The sequence below is a fragment of the Pelodiscus sinensis genome, chromosome 1 (genome assembly GCF_052426305.1).
Source record: "Pelodiscus sinensis isolate ZL-2025 chromosome 1, ASM5242630v1, whole genome shotgun sequence".
NCBI lineage: Eukaryota > Metazoa > Chordata > Testudines > Trionychidae > Pelodiscus > Pelodiscus sinensis.
In genome coordinates this window covers 11,722,885-11,736,170 of record NC_143052.1, presented here as the reverse complement: position 1 = coordinate 11,736,170, position 13,286 = coordinate 11,722,885, and the positions used below count along the sequence as shown (strand labels likewise).

The 13,286-nt window shown below is 38.9% G+C and overlaps 1 protein-coding gene across 1 annotated transcript in view; it reads right to left on the bottom strand.

Moving 5' to 3' along the window:
• Positions 1-13,286, bottom strand: part of TAF3 (TATA-box binding protein associated factor 3) — a 149,732-nt gene that overhangs the window by 33,565 nt on the left and 102,881 nt on the right. The window contains exon 3 of the mRNA XM_075925999.2: positions 663-2,455. Coding sequence (XP_075782114.2) covers positions 663-2,455 — 1,793 coding nt within the window. The remainder of the gene's footprint in view (positions 1-662; positions 2,456-13,286) is intronic.

Below are 13,286 nucleotides of genomic sequence, written 5' to 3'. Positions count from 1 at the left end.
AACAGGAAGGAACATGAGGCTTATTTAGAAATTTGCTTTCAGAAAAAAATAGAGCTTGAATAGGTAAGAAATAACTAAACCCATAATTCAAGCTAACACTGCTTATCATTATACCTTATATCCATCAATTTTTCTAGCAAGCTGTGGAATTCTACCAACTCAAACAGAGTGGAGTTTAGAGTTTGCGAGAAAATTGTTGGATTGATGGTCCTACACTCTGAAGTCTATTCTTCTACAGAACCAAATGTGTAGCAATGATGACATACACTTCTCTATACAGTGCTGTAAACCTGTCTAAATTCTGACCTAGAGAAGTCACTTTTATCGGTGAAAGGCCAGTTGGTCAAAATTAGAACCCTGGTAGCTAGGCCAGATGTAAACTGACCTCAAACAATCCTAAGCTTCAGTTTTTCAAACTGAATTCAAACAAACATTTGGCAAATCTAAAACTACAAAGTGGCTAAATTCAGTACCAGTTGTCAGACAAACCCAAAATTGTACATCAGACCCTCTTTTTAGCTTTGGTGACTTGCTATAATGTCAGGTTATCTACAAGCATTTTTCCATCAAAGTTTTCTGAAAAACAATATTTTGTGATGAGAAAATGGAGGTGCAAATGTAAAAAGTTTTTCTAATATCTAAATGACATCTAAACAGCTTACTTTTTCATGTTTGTGTTTCTCTTTTTCTCTGTCTTTCTTTTCTTTCTCCTTTCTCTCCTTCTCCTTCTTTTCCTTTTCTTTGTCCTTCTCCCTTTCCTTCTTTTTCTTCTTCTCTTTTTTGTCTTTCTTCTTCTCTTTAGGCTTCTCTTTTTCCTCAAACAGTTCGGGAAGCACCGCTGACAAGGAAGTCAACATGGTAGGAAGTCTCATGGTGGTAGGAGCGTTATACAAAGGCAAAGGCATTTCTTTGGGAGGCAACACAAGAGGCACTGAAGAACCCTTTATCTTATCTTCTTTACCTTTATCTTTAAGTTTCTCTTTGTCTTTCTTATCTTTCTCTTTCTTGCCTTTCTCTTTTTTCTTATCCTTGTGCTTCTCTCTCTCTTTTTTGGCATTGCCATCTTTCAACTTCATTTTTGTGTCAACGTCATCAAAGTCCTTCATTTTGAACTTATAAGGATCAAGGTCATCATCTTTGAGTAGGTCTTTCCTTTGAAACTTTGCTTCCTTGATTCCTTCCTTGTCTTTATCCTTTTCCTTGTTTTTATCTTTATCTTTGTTTTTCTCTTTATTTTTGTCTTTGTCTTTCTGTTTTTCTTTCTTTTTCATTTTTGTCTTGAGCTCTTTTTTCAGCTTCTTTTTTACTTCTACTGATGAAGCCAGCTTGGTTTTCTCCTCATAGACTTTGAGCAGAGGTTCTGGTGTTGGCGGTGAAGCAGAAGGAGAAGAGAAATAGGAAAAGTTGGCAGGTGGATTAGAAGGTGTCCCCATCTTTGCTTTTCGAATGACCTCATCAATTGAGTCATCCATTGTCCATGAAATGTCTGAACTTGAAGTGCCACCTGAGAGAGGCATTGGGGTGGCTCCTACCTTATTTATACTGTTAGCAGAAATAGAAGGTTTAGGTGTTGGGGTTTCTGAAACAGAAAGTCTTTTAGGGCTGGTAAAAATCTCACCCTCTGTTTCTGAACCAGAGGAAAACTCAAATGGATCAGGTTCTCTTTCTGCACATGCACGGGCAATCACAGCATCAATTGAATCATCAATGGTCTTGTCCATCACTGCCACTTTCTTAGATGGATTTTCACTACTTTGTTTCCCAGGCTCAGGCGGTGTTTGCCCTTGTTTCACTTGGATATTCTCTTTCCCCACCTTTTCACTTAAAGCAGCCAAAGGGGTTCCACTTGGAGTTTCAGGCTTGATTGCCACTTGGGAAACATGAGTGGGAACCTTTGGACTTTTAGGACTTTTTGGACTCTTGGCACGACCTGGTGACTTTTTCTCTTTGGATCCAGTTTTGGGTGAGCGTATGGGACTTCCAATAACTACAGGCGATGGAACAGCTTTAGGCAATTTAGTCTTCTGTCCTGGAGAACCAGTTTTAGCCTTCATTTTAGGTGCAAATGGTTTTGATTCTAATGTTTTGGGAGCTGGTATTTGTGATTTTGCAATGGGAGCCAACATTGGTGGTTCTGGTGAAAGAGGAACTAAATCTGTACTATCCTGAACATGAACTGGAGAAAGCATTGGGGGCACCTTTTGAGTGTTTATTGAACTGAGAGGTTCCCTTGGTTCCAAAGCTCCATCCAAGGTGTCCCCTTTAGTGATAGCTAGTTTTGGTCGTTTCATAGCAGGCATTTCCTCTGCTTCAGGACTTTCTAAGGGTCTCTTGCTCAAGAAGTTTTCATCGTTAACAGTCTCATCCTCTTCCATCTCTCCTTCTTCCTCCAAAGGAACCTGCATGGCTTCTGCTGATGTACCGCCATCAGTGGGGACCTGTTCCTCTTCCTCCTCTGTTACAAGAAATAAAAAAAAAAAAGACTGAGATATTTTTAAAATATTTTCCAGGGAGCAAATAAATTATTGGAAGCAAATAAGCATCAAGACAACATTCAAACCATAATCAGCTCAGTAGAGACAACATTATTATCATCATCTGCTAGCTGCTCACCGACTTACATGAAAGAACGAAGCAATAACATTTAGTGACTGGTAGACATCTTCAGCTGACACTAGCTGGAACTCTTTTTGAAAGTCTCAAATTGAGGATCAAGTGGGCTTTCACCCATACAGAAAGACCCTCTAGAACAGCTGTGAAGGGAATTTCCACTGCCACTGCTTTCCCTGTTGTACGAATAAGGCTTTGTAAATGTAATGAGTGTTAAAAGCTCACCAAAAATATAGCTACCACTTCACCCACAAGTGAAATGATACTGATATCACTGAATAGCGTTGCAGCCAAACATTTTGTATAACATAAGAAAAAGTTTTCAATTTCATATTAGTCTCTCTCACCCTTTTGGAATATGTGTATGCCCACAGATTTTTTTATTGCACTTTAATTTATAAGAGTAGTATATGATTTTCTTTCATACTTTTAGATAAACTATTTGTACGCTTCTTGTTCACCATGAACATAGCTCCCAGAATAAGATCTTTTGTCCACTTAAACATACTTTCTCCATGCTAATCTTGCAACAGCGTAGTCTAATTTGGGGCAGAGAACCTAAGGCCTGGGGCTGGATGAGGCTCGCAGCTTGCCTGGGTCTGGCCTCCGAGGCTCAGGACTCTCCCCGCAGCATTGGGGAGCCTGCCCTGGTACTCCAGACACCCTTCCCCTGGCACCTACCTGAAGGGCTGGAGCACACAAAATCTACTAGCCTAGGCCCTCCTAAGCTCTGGTGTGCAAGGGGAAGATGGGGAGTATCTTTCTGCTTCTCAGGTCAGGACCAAATCACTGAGAGTTTGTTTTTTGCTTCTCACTCGTGTGGCCCTAAACTGTTTTTTTCCGTGGGTCAGAAGCCCCCGATGCAAAAAGGTTCCCCACCCTTGGTCTCTTGGTTAAAACAAAGGACTAGTCTCTACCCATGCTATCTGTGGTACTGCCAATAAGGAATTGCGCACATGATGAATAAATGTTACCAGCATAACTTTATTGGTATGATTATATTGCTACAATCATACTAGTATAACTCCCCAGTCTTGAATAAGTAAATTTTCCTCAGGTAAACGAGCACTAACCTCCATGCCTCAGTTTATGCACCTGCAAAAATGGTACATTTATCTTTTCTCACAGAGGTGTGATGAAGCTGGTATTATATTTGCAATGTATTTTAAGACTTTTGGATGAAAGACATACAAACTGTTTATGATGAAGTATAAAAAAACCTGGTGTTTTAAGTGAGCAGGTTGTTTTTTAATAAATATTTTAAAACTGAAATAAAATGCTGAAACTGTTTAAAGCCATTTAATAAGATGCTTAAAAACCATTTGGAAGAGTTTATTTTCAGGTTTTCTGAACTGATGTTTCTTTACTGTAATGTGTCAATACTCTGATTTAGGAAAGTTGAGTCAAGAGTCCCAGGCTGAAGCTTGAATCTTGGCAGCATCATAAATTAAGTAAAATAAGCTGGCAATTCTGGCTTTTGCCAGGGCCCAGAGGATTTACAGCAGTCAGCTCAGAGTGGAAACTTTGCTTGAGGATAAAGCCTTCCATGAAAAACAGAAAGTGTTAGGGAGTTAGGTTTGCTTGGCTGGGTATTCACATCCTATTTTTTAAATACGAGAGGGGAAAACTAGATCACTGTTGACTGAGTCTGTACTGGCTAGAAATAGATCTAACTGATGGCTTATGTTCCAGGATCATCAAATCAGTTTCAATCTCTGTCTGCCTGGCTGTATTAATAAACTCTGCGCCCTTATGTTCCAAACTGGCAAAGATGAAGAACGAGTAAATATTATTAGATAATTATACAGCATTGATGGCAACCAACCTGTAGGGTGCTCTGTCTAGCCCCATTATGCACGAGCCCCCATCAGCAGTTTATTTTTATTTTAAATACCCAAAGTAAAAAGAAAACAAGATAACATTCAACAGCAACATTGCACTTTAAAGTCAGAATTGTCTACTTATCAAGGTTACAAGAGTGAAAACACAATACAGTCAAATCCAAAATGATTTGAGAGGCAAGGAATGTTACCGTTCTCTTTTTGGGCTGACAAAAATGTTTTATATGGATAAAATTAGGTATGTGGAGGTCTCTTTTGCATTAATTTTTTTTTAAAAGAATAAAGTGGGGTAGCAACAAACAATTCTGGTAGGTTGAAAAGGCTTTTGAAAGATTCATATTTAGTAGGAAACCCAAGCACTTCCTTGTCAAAGATTTCCACTCAGTGTCCCAATTTAAACAGCTGATGTAGCATGCTCACATAGAGAATAGTGGAATATTTTACATTTACTGAACTTCTTTCATCGCAGGCACCTCTCACACTTTATATCTACAGATCACCATGAACTTTTAGCAGCTCTTGAGCTTAGGAAGAAGAGCCAAGGCTGCACAGAGTCTTGTGGAACAGTTTAAGGAACGGAAGCAGGAATTTTGTATAATGACTAAGAGCAAATCCCTGCTCTGACAAGGTGCATTAAGTCCACATGCAGCCAAAGAACTTTCCATTTTTCAAATCCAGTCTGGAAAGCCAATAAATGGAATTTAAATGGAGATGAAGGTATGAGAAAATCTACCCATTAGCATCTATCAGAGTTGTAACTAAGAATTTCCAATCTGCCAACATTTTGAATTTGAGTCCTTTGGTCAATCACATCAGATATCTGAACTGTAGTGGGGGGTGCCTAGTACCAGCTCTCTTGCATATCTTCTTTGTGACCTTGGATGACTCACTTAACCCCTTGGAACTATAGCTGTCTTATCTGTAAATCAGGGTGATGATATTTTATATCTGGGGTTTGAGTGAGGTCTAAAATGAGGTTTGGGAAGTGCAGACTATTAAATCTCCGCTTGTAGAAGCAAGACTAGAACTGGAGAGCCTCTTGGTGCCAAGTCGCATGCAAATTCCTGAAAACCATGAAGACAATTTGGTAAGAGACCAACACCGTCACTTTCCTTTTTGTAAGAATTGTGATTCCCTGAAAAATTATATGATCCAGTTCAGAACAATTCAGGGGATTACAGACGTTCATAAGCATTCAACTAATGACTTAGGCTGGTTGAGAATTTTTCTGACAAAACGCTTTTCATTGTAAAATACTGGTTTGCTGAAATTGAAACTTTTTGTAGAAATGACCAGTTTCACCAAAACTTTTGTCAGGAAGGTTTCTCAATTCCAGGACTGAATTGCCAGTTGGAACACAAGGAGAAAGAGTGAGCCCTAACCGCAGAACAGACAACAGCCAAATGTTTATGATCCTCTCCTGGGATGAGAGAGATCCACATTCAAGTCCCTACTCTGCTTGATTTGAAGTACATATTTGAACCTAGGTCTCCCCACATCCCATGTGAGTGTCCTACCTATGAATTTTTCCTGAAGTAGCACGCTCTGTCTCTTTTTGTGACATTTCAAAAGCTCTCATTTTGTTCCACAATAAAATAAAAACTTACGTTAAAACCTCAAACTTTATTCTGTAAAATGGAATTGTGCTTTTACAGCCCTACTGCTAATACACAGTGCTCTTCGGACATGCTCAAGTGACAATTCAGAAACACCCTCATCTTAGTGAAATGAAACCCAAATTTTACTTGGAACAAGGCCATGTACTGATCCACACTGAGGACTATTTTCCTGCAGTTTAGAACCATTTTAGCCATCGCCCTGTTGGTTGAAAAGGTACACTTTTTAACAGAGGAAGTCTGATCTCTCATCATCACTCAAAAAATGTTGGACTATTCCTTCAAACAAATTCACACCGGGGCAAAGACCAAATATGGAAAATATCATGCTGAAAAGGTAATTTGCTTGACCGTATTGTGAGTATTTGAAAATGCGGGGGATGGATTATAACACCACTATTTTTCACCCTTAGCTATATCAGTTGCCACCAGGCACCACAAAGTGCGCAATCCTTTGTAAAATGAACTACTTTTAACTCTCTTTGCTGTGATCTCCCCCATCTCTTTACGAACCATACTATTCCTGAGTCAGTATCTACAGGTCAAATGGATATCACCTCAGCCATCTGCCCTAATAACTCTCCTGCAATGAAAGGAGACTAACTCTATTTGGGAGGTTTTTCAAGATTACAGATATTTTTGTAAGTGAAGGGAGCCCTAAATCAATGTTAATGCACACATTGCTAAGGCTTTATGGAGAAACTGTTTATTTCACTGACTGTTTACTTCCATATACTTGGGTTCAAATGTGACTTACTACTCTCATTCTAACCATGAATGTAAATTTCTCCACCCTACCCCCAACTCAAACAAGCAGACAGCCATCAGCCCACCACTCTTCAGTTGTCCATTATCAGGACAACAATTCTGAATGTAGCATTTTAACAGAGACAGGTACACTATCTGACCCTACTTAATGTGGTCAGTCCTTCGTATTCATGAAAAGGTGGCAAGCCACTATCAAAAAGGGAGGCAGGAGGTTGAGGGGAGAATGCAGTGAACTTTGAAATTAAGAGGTTTGTATCCTCCTACATTCATACTTCAATTAGGGATAATAATGAAATGCATATACAATCGGACATAATCAGCTATCATATTTAGGATTTTCAAAGCTCAGAGCACAAGCTCACAATCTGAAGGCAGGATAGTCTAGTGCAGTGTTTCTGAAAGTGTTCCACGGAATCACATTAACTGACCGCCCCGGTTTGTTTTTTTACCGGTGCCGTGGCTACGGAGCCTCACAGCTCCCACTGGCTCCGTTTCGTACTTTGCAGCCAAGCAGAGCTGTGGAAAGTGGCGTAGGCTGGGCCACCATTTCCCGTGGCTCCCCATGGCTGCAAAGGACGAAACAGAGCCAATGGGACCCATGAGGCTCCATGGCTGTGGCGCTGGTAAATAAACAAACTGGGACGGCAAGTTAATGTGTTTCTGAGAGTGATTCCATGGCACACTTTCAGAAACACTGGTCATACCACTGGATTGGAACACGTGACTCTGTTCAACTCCTGGCTCAGCCACAAACTTACTGTGTGACCTTTGGTATGTCACTTAACCTACCCTGTGTCTCAGGCTAAGTCTACATTGGCACTTTACAGCACAGTAACTTTCTGGCTCAGGGGTACGAAAAAACACCCCCTGACTATCAAGTGCAGCAACTTATAGCACTGTAAAGCACCAGTGTGAACTGGACTACTGCACTGACAGCTGCACTCCCAGTGATGTTAACTGCTCCCCTTGCAGAAATGGTTTACATAGAGTCCTGGGAGAGCTCTCTCCCAGTGCTTGTGCCATGGCCACACTTTCAGTTTAAAGTGCTGCCACAGCTGTGTTTTAAACTTTAAAGCATAAGCAAAGCCACAGTTCCTTTTCACCAAATGATTAGGAGGTGTGGTTATGAGAATAAAACATTGGATTACTGAGTTGCTCACCACATTGTGGTGATAAAAGCCAATTAAGTACCTATACTTAGAATAGATGGTAGTCCCTCAGTTGAAAGATGTACAAGAGTTACATTCTCTGACACTGGCACAGAGGTGGATAGACAATACACATTAAACAGAACAAACCAAAAATGCTTATACTATTCTGAAAAAAATAAAAAAATAAAAATCACACTGATGCAATGTTAGTTAAGATATCTAATGCAAAAAGGCCAGACAGTTCATTTCCACGTAAAACAACACTGGTTATTTGCATGGATTTAATATTTTGTCTAATTGTATTTAGTGATAGCTTTAACCTCCCAAATACACCATATTAGCTATAACACCAGATCCAGTAAGACAAAATTATTAAAATATGTTAAAGGAAGTTTCTTTGAGACTTGTAAGTGCTTGTCATTTTTATATTTAAAATCTTACCCAGAACATCCTAGAAGAGTTAGCAGTCTTTTCTTTTCTTTTCTAAAAGAGAATAAAGATGCCAAATAAAGGCACATTTATTTTACATACTGGGCTTTTCACTTGTGGGAGGGGGGGTAATTCCCACTGTATAGTGCACTCTGGGAAGTACCCAAGTGTTGAGATTACAAATAGGGTTGCCAGATAGTTTCACAAAAAATGCGGAAAACGGCAGGGGGGGAGGCGGGGGGAGATCAGTATTTTCTTTTCTTTTCTTTTTTTTACCGGACACATTGCCACAAATACCAGGCTGTTCAGTCCAATACCAGACATCTGGCAACCCTAATTTAAAAATGCCAGGATCTTCAGGGGATAGCCGAGTTAGTCAGTTACAGAAAAAAACAACAAATGTTCTAGTAGCACTTTATAGACTTGAGCTCCTGTGTTCCTTTCTATCAGGGGCTACACAAGACGATCACCTAGCTGTGTGCAGGGAGACTCCAAAGACTGAAGTAGCATGCAGCTCTATTCAGAGTTACACTTTGATTAGTAAGGTAGACAGCTGAACATGCATGTCTGGTATGCTGTCTTCACATGTACATTTCTTAATTTTAAGTTAATTTAGTATTCACAGTGGCGCTTGGCTGACTTCTGCGCCGCTCGACCGGGCTGCCGCGTGGGAGCAAGTGGAGCAAGCGACAGTTTGGGCTCTGTGCTCCCCCAAGTGAGAGGCAAGAGAGGGAGAAGAAGAGAAAGAGAGACAGAGAGAGAGGCAGGAGGTGGAGGAGAGCTGGGGGGGGGGCAGAGGCAGTAGGAGGAGAGAGAGAGAGAGACGGAGTGAGAGACCGGAGGCTCAGGAGAGAAGACTGACGTGGAGGAGAGACCTGAAAATCCTGTCTTATGACGGGCTAATTGGCTAGTTGTGCAATAATGATGCTACAGCTACTCCTGTGAATTTTGTGCATTTCAGTACTTTCAAAAGTACTAAGTGATGGAATTAGCAACTAAAGCCAACAATTAGTCTACAAAACAGATACAGCGTTGGTAGACTTCTCTCACATCACACCACTAATGTTCTTCAATCTCCCGTTCCTGGGACCACCTTCAGGGGTGGAGATGAAGGGAAGCTTGTTTTCCATTAAACTTTTAGCTTTGTGCTGAGGTTGCCAATAAGTTCATTCCATCTGTACTAACAGTTGTTATATAATGTGAGACAAATTCATTGGACTGAATCATCCACACATGTATATACAGATTTTCAGAGGGCAGGCGCTCAACACTTTCTGCAAATCAGCCCTTATTTAAGCCGTTTCAGTTAAGTAACCAAAAACAGGGGCACCAATCAAGTCATTTTTGAAAATCCTGGCCCATATATTAACTTTCTGCTACTTGTATTAATCGGGGCTGTAATGGAAGCTGTTCAATAGAGGTGACAGGCCGCACATTCCTTTGTCAACCCACTACCCATAGCACTAAACTTGTCAAAGCACTTCCAGGTGGTCTAAGGAGCCCCTTCTGTCAGAGTGGTGAAACATCCATCAGTCTTCAAATACTAATGCTAACTGTAGCCCAGACCATCACTTATGAATTTCCAGACAAATTAAGATAAAAACAGCATCACTTTTCATCCTGTATGGCTTCTTTGTGTTCTGTCAGTCCTGTGTAAGTCTCTTTGATATAAATGGAATAGATTTGTGTTGGTAAAATGTCAATTTCACTGTACAGACGGACCAACTAAAAACATTTCCATCAATAATAATTGAAGATTACAGACAAGCAGCGTTTTTCTGACTCTGTTTGAAAACTTACTGGAATGCCTATTTAAGGATATTTATTTTGTGTATTTTGACATGTGAAATTGACAAGTTGTATTGTAATGGTTATAAAGATGTAACTTCTTGTATGTCAATGTCTACTGTTATTAAATAATTATGTTCTGTCCTCACTTGGAATCTCTCACATCTGTGAACATTTAAATTAACAATTGTTTTTAAAAAAAGCATAAAATCAACACTGATATCTGTTGAAATTATTTTTAAAAAAGATCAAATCTGCCAAACTTAGGTATAAAGTCAGGCTCAGTCAAATTTGTGGATATTAAAGCAGGAGTAGCAACAAATACACAGTAAACCAAAAATAAACTGTAATGGCTAAGAGCTTAGAGCATTGAGAGTTTCTAGCTGTATGTATAATATGTGTATGTAGTTTTTTTGAATGTCCACTAGTGGTGGTTCTAATTATAATATTTCACACAACAGGAAATGTTTGTCAGACTACATTACCCAGACTTCTTAAATGACACACTGAATTTCCTGCTAAGGAGTGAAAAACAAAGTGTGGTAGATTGTTATCAGTGAAGTCCACAATCTCTATCTAATCTTACAAAATAAACATCCTACATTTGTGCAATATACTGCAGGCAAAAATGTGAGAATCTGTACTAAAAAATAAAAAAGTCTCACATAAGAATGTATTTTACTTTTCCCCTGTAATATAGGCCTTACATACAAATATTATATGTTATATTACCAGGTACAAAATTGCTAATATGAATTGGAAGAAAGAGGATCCATAAAAAGATGTCTATCTTAAGAAGTGATCCATAGAATTAAAAAAGACAGAGAACTGTCCTCTTAGAAACAACACAATATTGTATTAGTATTTTTTGTCTGTTTAGCATCGCTCCAAATAATTTTTGATAACGTGTCTTCCTTGTGATATCCAAGCTACAGTGTAAAAGTCCCCTTGTTCAGAAGCAATTACTAATACACACAGCGTTGCCACCAAAGGCCTCAATGACAAATTACAAATACAAACAGATTTTGCATGCTTTTTATAATGGCTGAATTCCTCCACTATTTTGTCCTACCTATCTCAAATAGAAAGACACTTGATAGAACTCAGTACGGTATATACACATAGGTGAACATTTTCTCTTTTTTAAAGAACATATTTGACTTTTAAAAATGAAATTATTAGCAAAGACAAGGTAATTAGGCAATGACAATTCAGACAGTACAACCAATCAATAACAGAGCACATTAGCAGGACTGACAGAGGTGTGAAACTGACGGGTTATAAATGGCTATATACTGACCTGTAAAAATGCAATGTTTCCTTAACATTCTGCACAATAAAAAGCTAAAATGCTATATAAGCAAGCCAACCTGAAATGACACCTAGTATTATAAATGGCCTAATCTATATGTTAATACTGTTGTATCACATAACTGCAGCAAGACTAAGATAACAATATGACTTTGGGGTTTCTATGGCTACATCCTGGGCTAACGTGCCTGAAAGGCCTTGCTGCTGACACCACACAAGCTTTCTGAGTACTTCTCTTTGGTTATTTATGATATGATTTATGATAACGACAACATCTCCTATTTTCTCCCCTCGTCAGATACAATAAATTGCCATCGTTAATCACTGCTCTTGGTTAAGCTATGATTACAATAGTATAATAGGGCCCAGCTATGGTAATACTGTGTATTAAGGCATTTTTTTCCTCCTTTAAAAGAAATATGCACAAGTAGATCTCTTTAGACAATGTCAATATCTAGAGTATTTTAATAATCTTCCTGTAAGTATTTCTGGAAGAGAATTCTATTACATCTAAGATTCTGTACTGTTCCTCTTGCAAAGATCAAATTTATGATCTAAAGACTTGAAACCCACAGAGCATTATTTGTATCTTACAATTCTCAAAAGTAATACTGGGTTTTACACATATTTTTCATGACAAACTGAAGCGGGTCAACCTTTTCACCTACATTTCTAATCTTATTAGATACACTTTTAAAATGAGGACCAAGTATCACAGATCTCACTAAAAACAAATACACTGAATTCATATACATATTTTAAAGCATTTTATACCTAAATTCCCTTACACATCTTCATGCCATTATGGCTAAAAATACAATATTAGATGTCAGACACTTATTACTATCCAGTATTAAGCATATCCATTAATTAATATATTATATATAAATTATTTATTCTTACTGGTCCAGAATCAAAATAACTTGCTATTTACCTCACTAGTCTAGCAGTAGCTATGCTAGTGAAATAATTCTTATCTGACATTATTAATTATTCAATTTCCTAGGTTTCATTCAAAAGTAGTATCTAACCTGCCCATAAGCATTCAGGTATTCAAACTAGTTATACTTTCAGGCTTCACAACATCCTATGGCAATGAGTTCCACATATTGATTGCAGGTTGCATCCAATTCTGGGCCCCCCATTACAGAAAGGATGCGGACACATTGGAGAAACTCCAGCAAAGGGCAACAAAAATGATTAGAGTGCTGGAACACATGATTTACAAGGAGACAGTGAGAGATTTGGGCTTATTTAGGCTACAGAAGAGAAGAGGGAGGTGGGATTTGGTAGCAGCCTTCAATTACCTGAAGGGAGATTCCAAAAAGTATGGAAAGAGGCTGTTCTCAGTGGTTGCAGATGACAGAACAAGGAGTAATGGCCTCAAGTTACAGTAGGGGAGGTCTAGCTTGGATACTAGGAAAAACTATTTCACTAGGAGGGTGGTGAAGCACTGCAATGGGTTACCTAGGGAGACGGTGAAATCTCCATCCCTAGAGGTTTTTAAGTCCCAGCTTGACAAAACTCTGGCTGGGATGAATTAGATGGGATTGGTTCTGCTCTTAGGGTTTAACCAAAAATAATGAAGCACACCCCCCCCTTCAAAAAAAAACTGCTGTTGAGAAAAAAAAGGGGGGAGACAGCCCAGAGTTGTTGAGAAAAAAAAGGGACCCTGACAATTATTAAGCAACAAACCAAAAAAACCAAACAAAACAACAAAAACAAAACAACAACAAAAAAAGCATGGCCCCTTTAAGGCCTTTGGGGCTTTT